The 19812-nt window shown below is 40.3% G+C and overlaps 1 protein-coding gene and 1 long non-coding RNA gene across 5 annotated transcripts in view; one reads left to right on the top strand and one right to left on the bottom strand.

Annotated features, from left to right (window-relative positions):
* Nucleotides 1–591: 591 nt before the first annotated feature.
* PHKA2 (phosphorylase kinase regulatory subunit alpha 2) overlaps nucleotides 592–19812 on the bottom strand; it is a 143561-nt gene continuing 124340 nt past the window's right edge. Inside the window, exons 29-34 of one of the 4 annotated variants that reach the window (XM_040423691.1) lie at nucleotides 19106–19141; nucleotides 11206–11256; nucleotides 10243–10416; nucleotides 9289–9342; nucleotides 7874–8074; nucleotides 592–2755 (exon numbers count right to left, since the gene is read on the bottom strand). In XM_040423691.1, coding sequence (XP_040279625.1) covers nucleotides 2582–2755; nucleotides 7874–8074; nucleotides 9289–9342; nucleotides 10243–10416; nucleotides 11206–11256; nucleotides 19106–19141 — 690 coding nt within the window. In that variant the 3' untranslated portion in view covers nucleotides 592–2581. The remainder of the gene's footprint in view (nucleotides 2756–7873; nucleotides 8075–9288; nucleotides 9343–10242; nucleotides 10417–11205; nucleotides 11257–19105; nucleotides 19142–19812) is intronic. The other 3 variants (XM_040423693.1, XM_040423692.1, XM_040423694.1) reach the window with 3 other exon arrangements.
* LOC120994851 lies at nucleotides 10427–13883 on the top strand. Its single transcript, XR_005777483.1, has 2 exons — nucleotides 10427–10682; nucleotides 13486–13883. It is a non-coding gene; the product is annotated as an uncharacterized LOC120994851 (long non-coding RNA).

The raw sequence follows: 19812 nt of genomic DNA, 5'->3' as shown, positions 1-19812 counted from the left end.
ACCCGAAGGCTCTCTGCTCATGTAAACTCCATCAGTCCCCCATAAATATGTCTTAAATTAAAACAATAATTAGGAGGACAGGGAGGAGGGGGATGCAGCTGCAGTTTTCTCACACTCTCTCTATAAGACTGAATGCTGTGAGAGGGGAGGGGAAGCAGCAGTGAGGATACATTTTATTGACTAGATCTCCTTTTTTGTCCTGGACAGAGATATTTTTTTGCAAAATTTATGGTTATGAATTTAAGGAAATATCTTACAACTAAAAAAAATAAATATTTAAAAGTCACTAAAATATTGGTAATTTATAATTTTAGGAACACGGAGAAACAACAATCCTAGAAGAAAAAAAAAAAAAGAATCTTAAAAGGGTTTTCTAAGACTTTTACAACTGTATCTGATCGGTGGGGGTCTGTCACCCAGGACACTCGCCGAAAAGCTGTTTAAGGAGGCATCGGCACTCGCAGTAGCGCCAGGGCCTTCTCCCTGCTCATCAAGCACAGCACTGTCCATTTGACAGCGGCTGTGCTTGGTATTGAAACTCAGCCCTATTCACTCTAATGGGGCTGAGCTGTGCCTAGGCCATGTCAGCAATGAACGGGATGTCAAATGACCTAGGGAAAGCTGAGAGGTGGCTGCGGCACTACTGCAAACACCGATGCCTTCTTAAACAGTTGATCCTGGGCGTCGGACCCCCACTGATCAGATACTGATGACCTATTCTAAGGATAGGTCATCAATAGTAAAGTCTCAAAAAAAAACATTTAATGTGAACTAGGTAAGGCTTAGTGCACATATTCATGACCTGATATAGCAGGCAATTATCGTGAACCATGGCTTCCCAATAATTGCCTGCTCATCAGTGGAGGATGCAGCAATCACCTCCACTGTATGGAGATGAGTGATGGCTACTGCCATCGCTAGTCCTCATACAGATTTATTGTTTCTGGCCCACAGATCGCTGTTTACATAGCATGATCTCCTGCCCAGAAACATAGATTTCACCCGATGAAGGAGCATTTTGCTCATATGATCTGCGGCACCTTTACACAGGCCAAATGTTAAGAATGAGCGTTCATACTAACATTTGTTCCTGACAACTGCCCTGTGTAAATCATTTTAGCAAGACACTATACCCATTTAATATTATACCGCTGGCTATAGACATGCGTCTCTGTGAGAGAGTAGGGACCATGGGGAACAGTTTGTGTAAGAGAGGGGCTCATGGGCAGCAGCCTGCATAAGACAGAGGGCATCGGGTGCAGTCTGCAAGATATGTGGGGCATAACAGCAGTCTGTGTAACAGTGAAGGGGCCATAGGGAGCAGTCTGTGTAAGAGGATAAAGGGACAATGATGGAGCCTGGAGGTGTGAGTAACCCATTGGACACCAGTTGTGTTACCTTAACCCTTTCTCTGCACTAGACCACCAGGGATGCTGACCTTAACCCCCTCACTACCCTAAACCCCCAGGGATGCTGACATTAACCCCTAATCTAGTCTCAGTCTTCCTACTACAGGGACAATAATTGAGCCTGGAGTAGTGAATAACCCACTGGAAACAGGTCATGTAACCTTAACCCTTTCTCTGCTCTAGAGGATCAGGTAAACGCTTTCTCTGCCCTAAGTCACTAGGGATACTGACAAAACCTCCCACTATTCTAGACCACCAGGGATGCATTCACCAGACAATGATAGAGCCTGTAGAGGTGGACACAAGTTATATAACCTTAACCCTTTCTCTGCACTAGACCACCAGAGATGCAGATATTAACCACTTTAATACCCTTGAGAATCAGGGTTGCCATCATTAATCCAGTCACTGACCTAGACCACTAGGGCTGCAGACGTTAATACCTTCTAAGCTCTAGACCCCAGGAATGTTACCATAAACCAGTCAACTTCCATAGCTAATCTATGGAAAATTATGTAGCACTATAGGCTATATTTATTTTCTGCTGCTTTGGACTGCCCAGTTTAGAAGGAACGGCTCCCTAGTCACTAACTTCCCTGCTCACTAGTTATAAAGGGAGTACTGCTGGGAGAGTTGAGAAACACCACATTAAGTTGTACAATAATTAAGCTCCACCCATAGTAGGAAAGTAAAAGAGAATTTTAGTTGGAAATGATTCATTATGTGACCCAACTAAAGTGAAAAAAGTATAAGAATAATATTACTAGTTATACTGTATTACTTATGTGTACAACATGAAACCCAAGGTTCTCTTGTCTTCTACTTAACAAGGATTCTTTTATTAGGTCTAAATATATTAACCAAAAATATATTAACCAGTTTAATAATAAACTAAGATCATAAAATATTCTATATATTACAATAAAATATTATGTGAATATTTTTTCTAGTAAAATTCTGGTTTTCCACCTCCCAATGCTTACAAGAACAGTTTTCAGCTGAAACTATAATAAAAAAATTCCAGCTGGAATAACTTGCCTGTAATTTTGCAGTAACAAATGAGAATTTCTTACATTGCTAACAAGCGAGACCAAGACCAAAAACAAGGCATTCGTGTAGCTGAAGCAAATCTACAGTATTTGGTTCAAAACGTTATATTTAACCCTGACGTTTCACTGCATCATACAACTAGAACTTGGTAAAAAATCTTGCAAGTAAGTGGCCACAGCCTTGGTCAGGTAAGTCATTGTACCAAAGGCACCGCTAGGAGCGCTGTCATACAAGAAATTGCAGATCCCAGTTGCTGGATCCTGATCGAGGTAAAAATCTCCAGCTCCCAAGGCTTTCTGTTAAACAAAAGAGACACAAGTTTGGATTCCAGATATAAATGAAATGGTTCGATGAGCAGAATGTATACTGGTAAAGGTACAGTTTTATGGAGAGTATTATCACCTATTCTTTATACAAGGTTGATACATTCTGCAACACTAAAACAATATTCAAATCAACTCCTGGGCCTTCAATCTAATTTTCCTACCGAAGGCACAAATGGAGACTAATTCTCATAACAAAAACTATTTAAAAACATTACAAAATATGTCATCTTTATACAATAAAACATATTATACTGGATGGGTGCATTGAATAGGAGCAGCTGTACAGTAACCAACCCTGGCGACCAATGAATTCAAGTGTGTAGTTCCGATGCCTCTTTCCGGCGCTCCTGCAAACATCTGATATTGATTACCTACCCAAAGGATAGGTCGTCAATAGTTGACTTCCAGAGAAGCCCTTTAAAGGGACTGTCCAGTCCCATAATTAAGCTTTTCTGTATGCCCAGAGTACCCCAAACACTACTTAAATTTACCCCCTATAACGTTTTTCATGTCAGCGCTTTCCTTCCCCTGTTCCAAGCATCACTGCATTCGGCCAGGATGTTTACATGCAGAACTTCCTGATCATCATCATCGGCTTTCTGATGGGTTTACTAACCAAACCCAACATACTTTGCTCTGTAATGTTTCTCAGGGCTTGCTCTGTCTTGCCACATGGTCATCTCTGCCGTACTTAGGCCCCCTACATCTCCCCTCTCCATGTTAGTTAGGCGGAGCAAGCCCTGTGAAACATTCCCAACATCTCTTCCATGACGGGGTTTAGATATTCTCTCTATACCCTGAAAAGGGAATGAATTAGTACAATCCCAAAATTCCTGCACAGGCGATACATTAACGTTCCACACTATCAATACATCATTGATGTACCGCCCTCACCAGATAATCTGACCAAGGAAAGGGCTGGTTGGATGTGAGGTCTGTGCATATGCTAATACAAGACATTTTCAGATAATAACAAAATAACGCACAGCATAAAAGGTTTTATGAACTGTGATACAGACAGACAGAACGCATTTCACATATTTAAAAAGGGCACTGAAAAGCATAGGGCGTAGCAAAACATTTTGTAGAGATCATTCGGTTTTGGAGGAGACTGGCAGAGATTGAGAAGCCTTCTGGATCATGCAATGGCAGACAAGACAGCCAGTCTGCTTAAATCTTAAGGGATTTAATGTATCTCTATTAGTAAAAATATCACAGAATAATCTGCTAGCTTTATCGAATATGTCATATGGTATAATGTGTGGGCGCATACTGGGTTCTTGTTCCTATCTGATTACTGTGAGAATCACGGGTGATGTTGGTTAGTGTGATACTAGTCTTGCTATATGTGTGGAAAGAACCTGTCTGTGTTTGAAACGCGTAGACTGCAGACTATTTCTTTATTTTAATTTTTTTGCATGTTTAATAATCATTGGATTTATAATTCTGAGCCTTTGGTGAGTCATACTGATATGGATCAATACCTTCAACAATTGGCGCTCCACCAGGTATCTATCCAAAATAGAGAAATGCTGGACTCCCCTATTCTTTTGGAGGAACTCCAAGCGATTCTCCCGTCCCTAAAGTATAGTTCATCTCCCGGTCCAGATGGATTACCGTTTGAAATCTATAGGTACTTTAATGAATCCTGCGCACTTGGCTCTTTACCACCATCATTTAGAGAGGCAGTGATTGTTTTGGTCTTGAAGAAGGATAAGGACCCATGCGATGTGGGGTCATATAGACCTATATCGCTCCTAAATACGGACTATAAGATTTTTGCAAAAATTCTGGCTGGTCGCCTGAAGAGGGTTACAGCTGATCTGGTACACCCTGACCAGACGGGCTTTATCCCGGGCCGCCAAATACAGTTGAGTATATATAGGGTCTATCTGAATTTGTCTGTTGGGGGTAGTGTGGACCACTCCATCCTGTCATTAGACGCCGCAAAGGCGTTTGACAGGATGGAGTGGTCTTTTTTGTGGGCAACGATGTCTCATTTTGGCCTTGGGAAATCTTTTTTGGAAAGGACTCAAATGCTATATGAACACCCGGTTGCATATATTAATATCAATGGTATTGGTACTTCTCCTGTTATGATGCGGAGAGGGATGAGACAGGGTTGCCCCCTGTCTCCTCTTCGCGCTCTTTATAGAACCGTTGGCTTGCCGGATCCGTTTAGAGAATAGTATAGATGGCTTCGGGGTGGCGGGAGCGAGCGATAAAATAAGCCTATATGCAGACGATGTGATTCTGTTTTTGGACCAGGGTTGGAAAATCCTCCCCTATGTTATAGAGGTAATAGAATATTATGGTAAATTATCAGGCTATTTGATTAACTGGTCAAAGTCATCGCTCCTCCCGCTGAACCGGAAAGCTGTAGATGAGGGGAGCAGAGTTCGTGTTTTGGCTCCTGACGATTCCTTAGATTACTTGGGGGTTAAGATCGGGGTTCCTATAAGTAGGTTTTATGAGCTCAATCTGGCCCCAGTTTTGGATAAAGTCAGGACCAAGGTTGGTGCTTGGCGGAAATTGATACTGGCACAGACAGATCGAATTGCACTGATTAGGATGATTATCTTGCCTATGGTTCTGTTTCCAATGTGTGCTTCCCCTATTTCGATTGATGATATCTTCTTTCATAGATTGGAGACCTTAATTAATGGCCTAATCTGGGGCAGGAAGAGGGTTCGTATAAAGCAGAGATATCTATGGTTGTCGGAGGTAGATGGTGGACTGTGACTACCCTTTTTTCAAGGTTATTATTTTTGTGCACAGATTCAGCGGTGCTGTAATTGGAAAGACAGTTTACTTTCACGATATTTGAATAAAGTCATTGATACACCAATAGGGAACATTTTTTCATGTTTGGAAACTGGGTCTATGGGAATGAGGAAGTCCTTGTTGATCCCTTTCTCAATACAGAGGGTGTGGAATAGGCTGAAGGAGCTCCTGAAAGCCCCCGGCCCGTTTGTTTTCACCCCTCTGTGGGGGAATGGGGGGCTGGAGGAATTTTTCAAAATTACAGAGTTTGGCTATTGGACACGTAATGGTATCAATAGGGTGTCTCATCTATTTCACTTAGGTCATTTTAAATCACTGTCGGAATTTGGTTTAACTGATACTACACCATTAGATTTATTTATGTATGCACGTTTGAAACATTTATTTGAAGCCTCTAGGAATAGGGGCCGTATTTTTCCACAAGAGAATATATTTTTTGATTACTGTGACGTTCAGAAGGACCAGAAGGTGAAATTATCTAGATTATATGCTAAACTCCGAATGGCACTGGCTACTGTTACACCTTTTAAAAGCCCAAGTAAATGGGAGCAAGAGTTGAATTGCCCTCCTTTACAGTGGCCCACTATCTATAGGAATGTGAGAAAGGCGACAGTTTCCAGTGCTCACAGACTAATTCAATTTAAGATCCTCCATAGGTTGTACTACACGCCCAAAACCCAAGTAAAATTTCCCCAAAATAGGGACCGGGACTGTTGTTGCCCAAAATGTGGATATCTGAATGCGAACTATGTCCATTTGCTTTGGAGCTGTAGTAAAATAAGACAATATTGGGGTGAGGTTTTCTCTGCCCTACAAAAGGAATCCTTAATGAACTATAACCCGGGGATCTTGATAGTGATCTTTGGAGATTATGGTTCAGAAACTGAAGTCCACCCCCAGGTTAGACGGATCTGGATGAGAGGATTGATGGTTGCGAAAGCTATATTGGTCAGCCACTGGGGCTCTGCCTCCCAGCACTCGTCAGGGGAGTGGGGTTTATACCTTCAACAAATTAAAATATATGAGGATATTGAAAGGAATCGGAGAGCTGCACGCAGAACCACGTAGAAACAGCTAATGCTTTTGCTGTATGTTGTACTTGATTGAACTGAGGGGAACGACAGCCAATGGGGGGGGGGGGATACAATGTTGTCTATGATTTCTATATTATATACATGGATGCGATGGATATGTTATATACTGCTATATTATATAATCTAATGTGATTGACATTGGTCTATGTACTAATTCTATGTGTTTTCTAAAATAAAAAAAATAAAAAATAATCATTGGATTTCAAGAAGCACAGAATTTCTCTCTTATGGGATTAATGCTGCCATGGGCTGGCGGTTTTCAATGCTTCGGCCGCGGACTACAGGCTAATACTGTGAAGCCAAGGCTACTTTCACATCTGCACTTTGCCTTTCCGCTATTGAGATCCGTCATAGGATCTCAATAGCGGGAGTAAACTCTGGCGTTTTGTCCCCATTCATTGTCAATGGGGGCAAAACTGAATGAAACAGAGTGCACCAGAATGCATTCCGTTCCGTTTGGTTGCATCCCCATCGCAGACAGGTTAACACCGCAAGCAGCGTTCTTCTGTCCGCGATGTGATGTGGCGCAAGACGGATCCGTCATGACTCACAATGTAAGTCAATGGGGACGGATCCGTTTTCTCCGACACAAAAGAAAACGGATCCGTTCCCCATTGACTTTCAATGGTGTTCATGATGGATCCGTCATTGCTATGTTAAAGATAATACAACCGGATCCATTCATAACGGATGCAGATGGTTGTATTATAATGACGGAAGCGTTTTTTGCTGAACCCTGCCGGATTCAGAAAAAAACACTGGTGTGAAAGTAGCCTTAGGGTACTTTTACACTAGCGTTCTTCTTTTATCCTAATGCATTCTGAATGGAGAGCAATCCGTTCTGTATGCATCAGGATGTCTTCAGTTCAGTCACTCTTACGGCATTTGGCCGAAGAAAATACCGCAGCATGCTGCGGTATTTTCGCCGTCCAAAATTCCGGAACCGGCATTATTTTCCATTGAAATGCATTAAATACCGGATCCGTTTTTCCGGACGACACCGGAGAGACGGATCCGGTGTTTCAATGCATTTGTTAGACGGATCCGCATCCAGATCAGTTTACAAATGTTATCCGCTTGCACACGGATTTCTGGATCCGGCAGGCAGTTCCGGCGACGGAACTTCCTTCCGGATCTTCACAACGCAAGTGTGAAAGTACCCTTGGGTGGTGAGCATAGTATATGTACTTTGTTATCAAGTAATCCGTACCTGGTCCTGAAGAAACAGATCACTAGCCATGTGCACAATACGATCCACAAGGATGATCCCACCAATGCTGTCAACATCCATATCTGATACCAATGTAAGTACATGTATTGCTTCCACTAGCAGCTGTCTGTACTCCGGCTGAGGAACATGGTTGAGGACAGACTCGACGTGTACAGCAAATTTGATTTCATAAGCAGTCATCTGATTGAAATAAAAGACTTTCAAGTATTATAACATATTTGTAAAGACTAAACACAACATGCCATACCCAAGCAAAATGCCAAGCAGGGAGCATATGCTTTTCTAGGACTGACTTTTTTACTTTTATATGTCACCAATGTCTGATTGTGGGGGTTAAACTTTGGGACCACCATGTATTCCCTGCATGAAGGGGGTTGCAATGATTGATAAGCTCACTTGGCTTTCTTATAAAACAGCACCTCACAGAACCTACCAACAAACCCTGCCACAATCAGATAATGATTCATATTGATTATACAGTATGTTAACAGTTGGAAATGGTCTTTATTGAGTGACCATTTAAAGAGGACCTGTCACCACAACATGCAAAGCAATCTGAAAACACCATGTTACAGAGCAGGAGGAGCTGAGCAGCTTGACATATTTTTGTGGGAAAAGATTCACAAAAATCTGCAATTTATACATTTATTTTTTAACTTTTTTTGAAGCCCTGTGAATACCCATCGGTACAAGAGGGGGGTGTTATCCGTGACTGATAGCATTGTGTGTATAATGTGCATACAGAGATAGCTGTCAGTCACGGATATCACCTCCTCCCTGTACCGATAGGTTTTCACAGGGCTGCAAAAAACATGGCTGCACCGGTCATATTAAACATGGTGTATGAGCTGCAGACAGTATGTTATAGAGCAGAAGGCGCTGAGAACATTGATCCATAGTTATATGGAAAAGGTTCATTATACCTTGAATTTCATTCCTTTAAATTGCTGCTCATTCTGGGCTTTGAAGTTGAGGCGGTCCTATCAGTGACGGACAGTCTTTTCCCTATATAACTGTGCATACACACAGTTCCTTGACTCCAAAGCCCAGAACAAGCAGGAATTTAAATTAATAAAATACAAATTATACTGAATCTTTTCCCATAAAACTATATATAAATCTGTTCTTTAACATGCCGCCTGCAGATTACAATGCATTTCAATGATGACAGGTTCTCTTTAAAGCATCTAATAGGAGTATTCATCTGCTCCAGTTTTACGCCATGATGTTTTACCAGTAACCAGAAAGTAACAATAAAGTGGTGTTATATATTCAACTTGTAATAGATTAACATAGAAACATAGAATGTGTTGGCAGATGAGAACCATTTGGCCCATCTAGTCTGCCCAAGATTCTTCAAGTATACTTCATGGACAAAATATATTTGACATTACCTCTCTTGTGCTTGACGAGGGAAGGACGTATCCATCAATAGACAAACCATGGCACTGAAGAAGACAGAATATGGAAAAAGGTAAAAAATTTATTACACCAAATCTAAAAATATGTATAAGAATAGTCTTATATTATTTCAGTTAAAGTCAAAAGTTTAGGTTGAAGCACTATCCATTACTAGTGTAAGACGGTCAGAATGGGATGAGAACATTGTCAATGTCATCAGCCGCCATGTGCAAATTTGAAAAGTATGTATGTTTTTTTGCTAAGGATGCCTTTCTGAAGCACTTGGGTGAAAACTACTGTATGTGACGTGGAGAATGATTTCTCATTAATATCTTTTGTACAGGGTTTGGTAAGACATAATGATAGTGTGTATGTCGTCTCAGATATAAGGCTACTTTCACACTGGCGTTTTGGCTTTCCGTTTATGAGATCCGTTCAGGGCTCTCACAAGCGGTCCAAAACGGATCAGTTTTGCCCTAATGCATTCTGAATGGAGAAGGATTCGCTCAGAATGCATCAGTTTGGCTCCGTTCCGTCTCCATTCCGCTTTGGAGGCGGACACCAAAGCGCTGCTTGTAGTGTTTTGGTGTCCATCTGACGAAACTGGGCCAAACATTCCAACACACAATGTAAGTCAATGGGGACGGATCAGTTTTCTATGACACAATCTGGCACAATAGAAAACGGATCCGTCCTCCATTGACTTTCAATGGTGTTCAAGACAGATCAGTCTTGGCTATGTAGAAGATAACAAACAGATCTGTTCTGAACGGATGCAGACCGTTGTATTATCTGAACGGATCTGTCTGTGCAGATCCATGACGGATCCGCACCAAACGCGAGTTTGAAAGTAGCCTAAGAAAATGTAGGCAAGACAAATCGTGGGAGACCAAAAATACAACTAAGCAGGCTATAGCCCAGCCCCTTTAATTTAATCAATTACTTACTTTCTGGAGAAGATTCCACACTTTTTGATAGAACCCGAGAGGCACCCTGTTGATGGCTCCATCTAACCTCCTTCTTCTGAGCCACTGGCCTTGGTGATCATCCCAAACAAGCTGGGTTCCAGTGGATGCAGTAGGAGACATAGTTCCCGTAGGAGAGGAAGGACTACTACATCTCTGTAACAAATATGAAAAGATGACTTATGATTTCCCTCCTTCCTCTTAGCTATCATACTGATCCAGGATTTGTGTTTTATTAAGGACAGAAGGGAGTAATTATTTGCAGCAAGCCATAAAGTGGGAAAGAAGATTAGACCCATGTGACAACTTTTTTATGAGGTTGTGCACATTTCTGATTTAATATGAGGATGCACTGGGCTTTTCCCTGGAAGGGGTCTTGAACTATACATCCTTCAAAAGCTTCAATATTCCAATTTTTTCAGGTACAAAATACATAGATTAATTGAAGAATTAATACACAAGAAACAATTAACATAATAAATTAAAGTGTGGGATAAAATGATCATATAATGCCAGACAGACACGACACGACACAAAATTCACAAATGGATTTCGAGGCAGCCTATGTACCTATAAAACCAAAACCATTTAGGCACAGTACCTTCTCTGCATGTCGCAATATTGATTACTTTTGTAAATTACTTTAGAAGGGCAATCTTACATAGCATTTGTCCATGGACACAATCATTATCCATGAATATATATTACATTAGAGGCATTTTTCTTGAAGAAAAATTAAGCATTTTCCAGGTAACATGATTATTTTGGGCCTGGAATATACTTACTTGGTTTGGTGTATGAAAAAACCAAAGTGTGGCCCACATGTTTCAGGCCATTCTACAGCAGTGAGATTACGTGAGCAGCACTCACTTTACAATAAAGAATACTATATTATTGGACAAGAAACTGAAAAAGGCAATCTAAGGAAAGAACTGGTGGTTTTACCGTCGATCTCGATGAGTAGATGCTGCTGCTTACAGAATGACCATACAAGAACTATAGGAGAACACAGAAAATAATGCTGGTGAAAAATAAATCTAACAGATGCGAAAAAGATCCTACACATGGGAAGCAGATCGAAAGATGCAGGTCCATAAAGGGGCTGTTAGTAGAGATTAGTTTATTAGTGAATAGATCGTATGACATGAACTTTACATGACTTCGTCAAATAGTGTATATAACAGGTCTACCACAATGTAGTTAGCCTTATAGCTCATCCTATATAAATGAGGCCTAAACAAATACAGTACAATCCAATATGGTATATTTTATGTTGCTGCCATTTAAAAGGGAAGATATAACCTGACTGACTTCACAGCCTCACATGAGATGCTGCATATACACTATAATAAATTCCATAAAAATAATTTTTATTATTGAACAGAATTTACTTTTTTTTTTTACAAATGGGATCATTTTAATATCATTTGTAAAACCTATATTTGCTGCTTCAGGTAGAATGCAGACGACTATTAACAACAGCCTGAATTCTGCAAATAGATTTTAAAGTTGTTTTTTGGTTTCTAAATCATGATGACCTATCCTCACAATCGGTCATCAATATCAGATCTGTGTATTTATCATTTCATGTATTTTATAATGTATTGGGGGCACTAATTTAAAGTGTTTTTCTAATACATTTTATTACAGAATTACAGTATATTGACTTAAAGGCTATGTACCACTTTAGGGGCAATTTTTTTATTATTGCAGTGTACTCATTTTGAGCTAAAAATTTTTAAAATTGGTCTTTATTAAAAATACAAAGTCCTTTTTTCTGTACATGGCTGACATGCTCTAGTAGCACCCTTTGGATTTTCTGTCCTTTCCGTCAGACCAGGAGCTGACGGACGCCTTATCTCTTCTCTCTGACCTCCTAAACACTCATTATAGCTTAGTTCTTATCTTACTGATAAGACTGTGACTTAAATAAGTGTTTATGACCTCTCAGTAACTTAGAGATGAGGTTTATTAGAGGACTGGCACAAAGTGAAAGTAGGATTCACACAGCTAGAAAAACTGTTAATCCTTTGTGACAGAACGGCTCAATATTTTAGCCAAAAACTAGTAGAATTCTATCATAAAAAATTTCCCCCAAAGGTGTACAAAGCATTTAAGTGTTTCCTTAGGAACTCTCTGCGAGCTTTGCTAAATAAAAAGTTCTGTCTTTAGTGTCTACTAAATCTTGAAGTTGGGTACTATTAAGATGTCCTAGCTCCTGCTTCCACAAATTTCTAAAAATATATTTTACAAAAAGAATGTGCATTTACTTGCCTGTCTGACTTGCTGCCAGCTCTAACCATTAGCAGCCTATTCTCCTCTCTGTACAGTGATCAGCACCGACACACAGGAACATAGAACACTTAGGGTACATTCACACGACCTTATGTGTTTTGCGGTCTGCAAATTGCAGATCCGCAAAACACTGATACCGGGCGTGTGAACGTAGCCGGCCCCATGATAGAAATGCCTATTCTTGTCCGCGATTGCGGACAAGAATAGGACATGCTCTCTTTTTTGCGGGGCCGCGGAACGGATCTACGGATGCGGACAGCACATTGTGTGCTGTCCGCATCTTTTGCGGCCCCGTTGAAATGAATGGGTCCGCAGCCGTTCCGCAAAATTGCGGAACGGATGCGGAGCCAAAAATACTTTCGTGTGAATGTACCCTTAATGCCAGCGCCGATCACTGCAGTACCGTTTCTCTCAGATAGAAGGGAACGAGGCTGCAGCATACCTACAGTCATGGCTGATTACTACAAATGGAGGCGAACTGGCTGGCAACTATCAGCAGTGGCAGTAAATCAGATAGGAAATCAGTAAAATTTACATTTTATTACATTGTGGAGGCAGGAGCTGGAGCATGGAGACCAGAGACAGGCTGAGAAGTCTGCTGCTGCATCTTCAGGGTTCAGTAGAATGTTGAAGATGGAATTACCTTAGCAACACTCAGAGGGTTGCTAACAGAACACTTTACAGCCAATTTTTCCTAATAAAAGTCAACATTATTTCTAATGAAGTATATTAGACAGACACTTTAAATCACTGTCCCAACACAAAAAAAAATGAAATTGTAGTTATATGTTAAAGAATGTAAGAACTGTAAAGAAATGTAATTTCCTTATAGCCCTGTTTCTATAGTATATATTAAGGAATTGCTGTTTGTTCACTTACATATAAGACTTAAATAAGGGCTATATCCATACTATGTTCTTTGTTCCATAGGATTTCCGCTCCTTCATGACTTTATACAGTACTGGTCATTGCTTCATAAAGAATAGTAGCCATGATGGAAATACGAACAGAGCCTAAGAGGACCAAGTGTATAAAACAGTTTGAGCTATACAGCCCACAGAACCCGAATTGGGGTTGCTGATCACTGATTCTGTAGTCCTTCTGAATAGGAGATATGCAAAATGCAAAAGGAGAAAAGCTCTATATGAGCTCTTCTTCAATCTGCATTGCTGCAAGAAGCTATGGAAGTGAGAAAAGAACAGCAATAAAACGGTGTACTCCACAGATAAATCTGCAGAAAAGCTGCGTGTACTGGACAGCACAAGTCGTGCTGTTCTCAGCGCTGAAGAATAGCAGGTCAGTTGAATTCCATATGGATTTTTTTCAGTCTGGCCAAAGAAAAAACACAACATAGGAGCTGAACAAAGAAGCCCCATGCAGCCAGTAACTCTGTGGCTCTGCCTTGTAAATTTCCCATAATTGTTCTCCGCCTTTTTCTTCACTTTACATAGGAAAAGAATAGCCCCAAGACTGTCTTATCCTATGTGAAGTGAAGAGTCATTGTCAGCCCACAACACTAAGGCACCTGCATGAAAGAAGATCTGCAGAGAATCTGACAAAGACTGCGAAACTAGACTCTACAGACATTGAAAGTGCAATTTGCAGGACTATATGTCCTAGTGTGAAGCCATCAGCTCACTGTACTGTGAGAAGTGAAATCCCAGCAAGGGGCCGCGAGGAAGAAAAAGTTACATTAGGTAAACTGCATTCCTGTGTGATGGAGCTAGACAAAAAGCAGAGTGAATAGAGTATACAGTATAATACAATACTGGCCTTGTCCTTCTTTTACCAAGCACCAATATAGACACTCTGTAAAATATGCTAACATGCCCTATGACGTTGCATTCCGGTGTGTAATGGCTTCAAGACAAGAGGCAGCTTTAATTCTTAGGGTACTTTCACACTTGCGTTAAACTTTTCCGGTATTGAGTTCCGTCCTAGGGGCTCAATACTGGAAAAAATGCTTCCGTTTTGTGCTAATGCATTCTGAATGGAAAGCAATCCATTCAGTATGCATCAGGAGGTCTTCAGTTCAGTAACTTTTACGGCATTTGGCTGGAGAAAATACTGCAGCATGCTGCAGTATTTTCTCTGGCCAAAATTCCGGAACACTTGCCGAAATGCCGGATTCAGCATTATTTTCCGGAAAAACTGTTCCGGTTTTGCGGTCTGTGCATGTGAAAAAGGAAAATACCGGATACATTTTTCCGGATGACAACCGTAGAGACGGATCCGGTATTGAAATGCATTTGTGAGACGGTTCCGCATCCGGAGGAGTCTACAAATGGTATCCGTTTGCATATAGATTTCCGGATCCGGCAGGCAGGTCCGGCGACGGAACTGCCTGCCGGAATCCAACAACGCAAGTGTGAAAGTACCCTACCTCTGTAGTACTATACTAGTATCTACTCTGTAGAGTCTATACATACTATACTTACACTCATTGACAAAAAAAACAAAAAAAAAAAAAAACAACACGCACCAAGAAGTAGTTGTTGGAACTGAATGAAACTTTATGTGTGAACGTAATGATATATTTAAGGATCTAGTACCTAGTTGGACTACCTCTAACCTGGATATGATGAGATACGGCCGGGCATGGAGGCATACAGGTTCTGTATGGTATCCTATTTGCCCACAGATATTGCAGATGGACCTGTAGATCCTGCACGCTCGTAGGATGCTAATGGTGTCACAGCAGGTTTAGTCAATGCTTAACTGGTGATAAATCTTGCAACTGGGCAGATCAGGGAAGTGCTTCAATCTGGCGAAGATATTACAGTGATCCCTCAAGATACAATAGCCTCAGGATACAATATTTTCGACATACAATTGTCTTTTCTGACCGATCATACAATGCCTCAGACTCAGATCCAACCAATCAAGGCCACTTCTCTGGTGAAATAACTGTATTAGTCGCTAGTTAGCAGCTGTTCCTGACTGTTATATGTAAGGACATGTTCTATCAGTCTTAGTTATCTGCTTATTTTTCTTAAATCTTCATTTTCTCTCATCTTGGATGACATTATAGGGGCTTTGGAACCGATTACTCAACTTACAATGGTTTCAACATACAATGGTCCTCCTGAAACCAATTAATATTGTATCTTGAGGAACACTGTACTGGGAAACCTTTGCTGTGTGTGGCTGAGCATTACCCTGCTGAAAAATGCCAGTTGCAAGCTCTGCCATGAGAGGCAACAAATATTTGCACATATTGCTGAGCCGTTAGTGTTCCTCGTATCACTACTAGAGGGGACCGGCTGTCGTATGCGATGGCTCTCCAGATCATTAGAGCAGTAGTTAGGGCAGTGTGTCAGTCCACAGCAGAAATAAAGCACTCACCATGAGGCCTTCATACTGGAACCTGAACATCGTCAGATCCAAAAAAGAACCTGGATTCGTCGCTAAAGAGGATATGGTTCTTGTCTGTTGCAGTCCATGTTTATCATTCATGACACCACTGCAAACTAAGGTGACTGTTGCTGTAGGTCAGTGGCAGGACACGTAATCAGCATCATGATACTAAATTAAATTCCACTAAGTGCCTGAAAATGATTCAGGCAAAGACAGGAGTGTGTGTTGAAAGTGCATGCCCCCATATAACCACTGCTCCCAACATCTAAGATTAAGTCAGAACGGCCTAAATCACAGGCAGTTAGTCAAAACAACCATCCGACTTCTCTCAATCCAAAGATATGTCTCTTCTCAAAGTCTATCAACTGGGCAAAATGTCTTTGAGTGTGTTGTAGAGGCATGTCTAACAGTCATTGATCTCTCACCAAAAGGTACTCTGTCCAAAAGTAGTCTCTGATGGACTTTTTATAGGGCAGCAGGGAAGCACTTTTACACCCTCTTGTGGCAAGACCCAGTGTCTACTCTTACCACACCTGTAATCATTTACATGTCTGCCTGAGACATAGCTACATGCTGAATTTTGCAATAATCTGACTTCTATCTGGGTGCATAATTTTTTTTGTCAATGAGTGTATTATGCATTTTTATTAGTTCAAGACAATTTTTTTCTATTTTTAAATATTTTTCTCTTTGTATCATAGCTGCTACACAAAAAGTCAAAATATACCTTACATACATTTATAGGGAACCTGTCAGATTGGAAATGGAGTGCAATCTGTCAGCAAGTTATAGAGCAGAAGAAGCTGAGCAGACTGACATGTATATTTGTGGGAAAATAATCTGTATAAATTGTATTTTATTAATTCAAAAAATTAAACCAGTTCTTAGTGGGCAGTCCTGTATGGTGGTATCTATAGATGGCTATCAAATCAATCACTGATTAGGATCCTCCACTGGACTCCTAAAGATCCTTTTACACAGGACAATGATCCATCAGATCTGCTGATCGCTAGCGGAGGAGACCGGTGCATTTACATACACCGATCTCCTCCAGAGTATGTGGAAGAGTGATCGCTAATGCCATCGCTCTTGTATGTATGTATGTATGTATGTATGTATGTATGTATGTATGTATGTATGTATGTATATATATATATATATATATATATATATATATATATATATACACACATACATATACATATACACACACACACACACACACACACACAGGTGAAACTCGAAAAATTTGAATATCGTACAAAAGTCCATTTATTTCAGTAATGCAAATTAAAAGGAATTGCATTAATGCAGCTTAAAATTAGAATTTTGTGAAAAGGTTGAATATTCTAGGCTCAAAGTGTCACACTCTAGTCAGCTAATTAGTCCATACCCCCTGAGCAAAGGGTACCTCAAAATTGTGACTTTGGGGTTTCATAAGCGGTAAGCCATAATCATCCAAATTATAACAAATAAAGGCTTGAAATATCTCACTTTGCATGTAATGAGTCTCTCATATGTTAGTTTCACCTTTTAAGTTCCATTAGGCCTCTTTCACACGACAGTATGTCTTTTTCAGTGTTTTGCGGTCCGTTTTAAACGGATCCGTTGTTCCGTTTTTTGTTTCCGTTGTGTTTCCGTTTCGTTTTTCCGTATGGCATATACAGTGTACAGTAATTTCATAGAAAAAATTGGGCTGGGCATAACATTTTCAATAGATGGTTCCGCAAAAAACAGAACGGATACGGAAGACATACGGATGCATTTCCGTATGCATTCCGTTTTTTTGCGGACCCATAGACTTTAATGGAGCAACGGAACGCGATTTGCGGCCAAATATAGGACATGTTTTATCTTTAAACGGAACGGAAAAACGGAATCGGAATGCATACGGAACACATTCCGGTTTTTTTGCGGAACCATTGAAATGAATGGTTCCGTATACGGACCGTATACGGACCGCAAAAAACGGCCCGCAAAACGGAAAAAAAAAACGGCCGTGTGAAAGAGGCCTTACTGAAATAAATGAACTTTGCACGATATTCTAATTTTTCGAGTTTCACCTGTATATGTATATAAATATATTTTCTGATATATGAGTGGGACATTTCAGAAGATGCCATTGGTAGGGAATTGTGCCCTGTAACCCCCACTGATTGCAAGAATGAATGCAACACTCTGAGCGCTGGGCCCCTTTGCCTTTTTATTCAGATCCCAGTCTAAAGGCAGGATTTTCCATTTCCTCACTTCTGCACTTTTATGGAATGTGTAACATTAGATGATCGAAGGAAAGCTAAGTGATGACTACGAATACTTTAATAGTTGTTATCAGAGGTCAGCAAGGATCTCCTACCTACAGAGGAGACCAAGATGACTTGGAGGCACCTGAACAGAAATTAGAAAAAAAATCACCATGACTCAGAGACTTACATATCCAGAATGTTCCACTGTAAAAAGCTTTAAAGGGGTTGTCCAGATTACAGATACTGATGACTTATCCTCAAGATAGGTCATCAATATCAGATAGGTGGGGCCAACACAGATCACCGTCACCAATCAGCTGTTTCAGGCAGCCATGGCACTGGAACACAGGGCACCTCCACCAATCAGCTGTTTCAGGCAGCCGTGGCACTGGAACATTTTTGAACCCCACTTATCTGATATAGACAACCCCTTTAATATAATGAAATAATTTCAGATAACTAGGTATTGGAAAAGTAAAATCATCAATATATACATATATCAAGATATTTTGTTATTTGCATTCCACGATTGTTACTGGTAAATCACCACACAATTACAAAATACAATAAAATTCCTTTAATCCAGTATCTGACATTCCAGAAAGTATCTGACATTCCAGGGGAGGGGGGGGGGGGGGGGAGGAGAGACACGGGGGACTCCTTTATGATGTCCATATGACCTAATGCACTGAAAAGTGTATATGTTTCCACTACGATGCGGCAATCCAGAATATCTAATAATTCAGTACCTATAACGTTCCATCAACTAATTAAAGGAATTTTACTGTAGCCAATAATTACTAATAAATATATGTTTAAAAGGTTAATGGTAAAAACTATGTTATATTAAAATTCAGCAGATCCAGAACTGTAAAAAGATTTTAGGATTAGAAATTGTACATTTTAGAATAAAGTACACTTTATTAGATGACATCCAAGTGATCATTCACCTGATCATCGGCACTAAATCTCCTATCCGTCTGAAACTGGAAATAAAGTACAATGTGATTTCAATTGAGCAAATACTGGATATAACGTATACAGAAATGACTTGTAACAGTGTAGCAGTGACATCTCTCCACTTTAGCAGACACTTTGGCTAATATACTAAGGAACTAGACGATAAGCATTGTCTATAAGCTCGTACAAAGTTTGCCAATAGGCAATCGAGGAACATTTGAATTACTTGTAACTAGACTGTTCTTGGTTATAGATCATTCTGCAGGAGTTACTAGGCTACAAACAGTATATTAGGGAATAATGCAATTATAAAACCCAGAGAAAATAAATATGATGAGTAAATATGATATGCAGTCTGATTATCTACATTAATCAACAGTTATAGGCAACAATAATGAACTTTCTAAAACATTTTGTTAAAGAAAAATTCTCCTTTCTTCACTTAGCAGATGCCTCTTTCCCTATATACCTGCATACTATACTGTCTGCAACTGTTCAGAATCTCTGCACTCACTGAAAAATAACAAAAAGAGGAGTATGTGGGATTAATGTTGTTGGAGCTTCTCAATGACAGAAGTGACTGTGCGAGATAGGTGGAGGGGGAGAGTGAACCTGTCAGAGCATGTAATGTATACATTAATACACAAAGGAGGGATCAACAAACCAGGACTTCCACCTGCTGTGCCCACGACCGTCA

This window comes from Bufo bufo, chromosome 3, assembly GCF_905171765.1.
Source record: "Bufo bufo chromosome 3, aBufBuf1.1, whole genome shotgun sequence".
Classification (NCBI taxonomy): domain Eukaryota; kingdom Metazoa; phylum Chordata; class Amphibia; order Anura; family Bufonidae; genus Bufo; species Bufo bufo.
The sequence above is the reverse complement of the archived record's forward strand: the minus strand, read 5'-3'. Positions and strand labels throughout refer to the sequence as shown.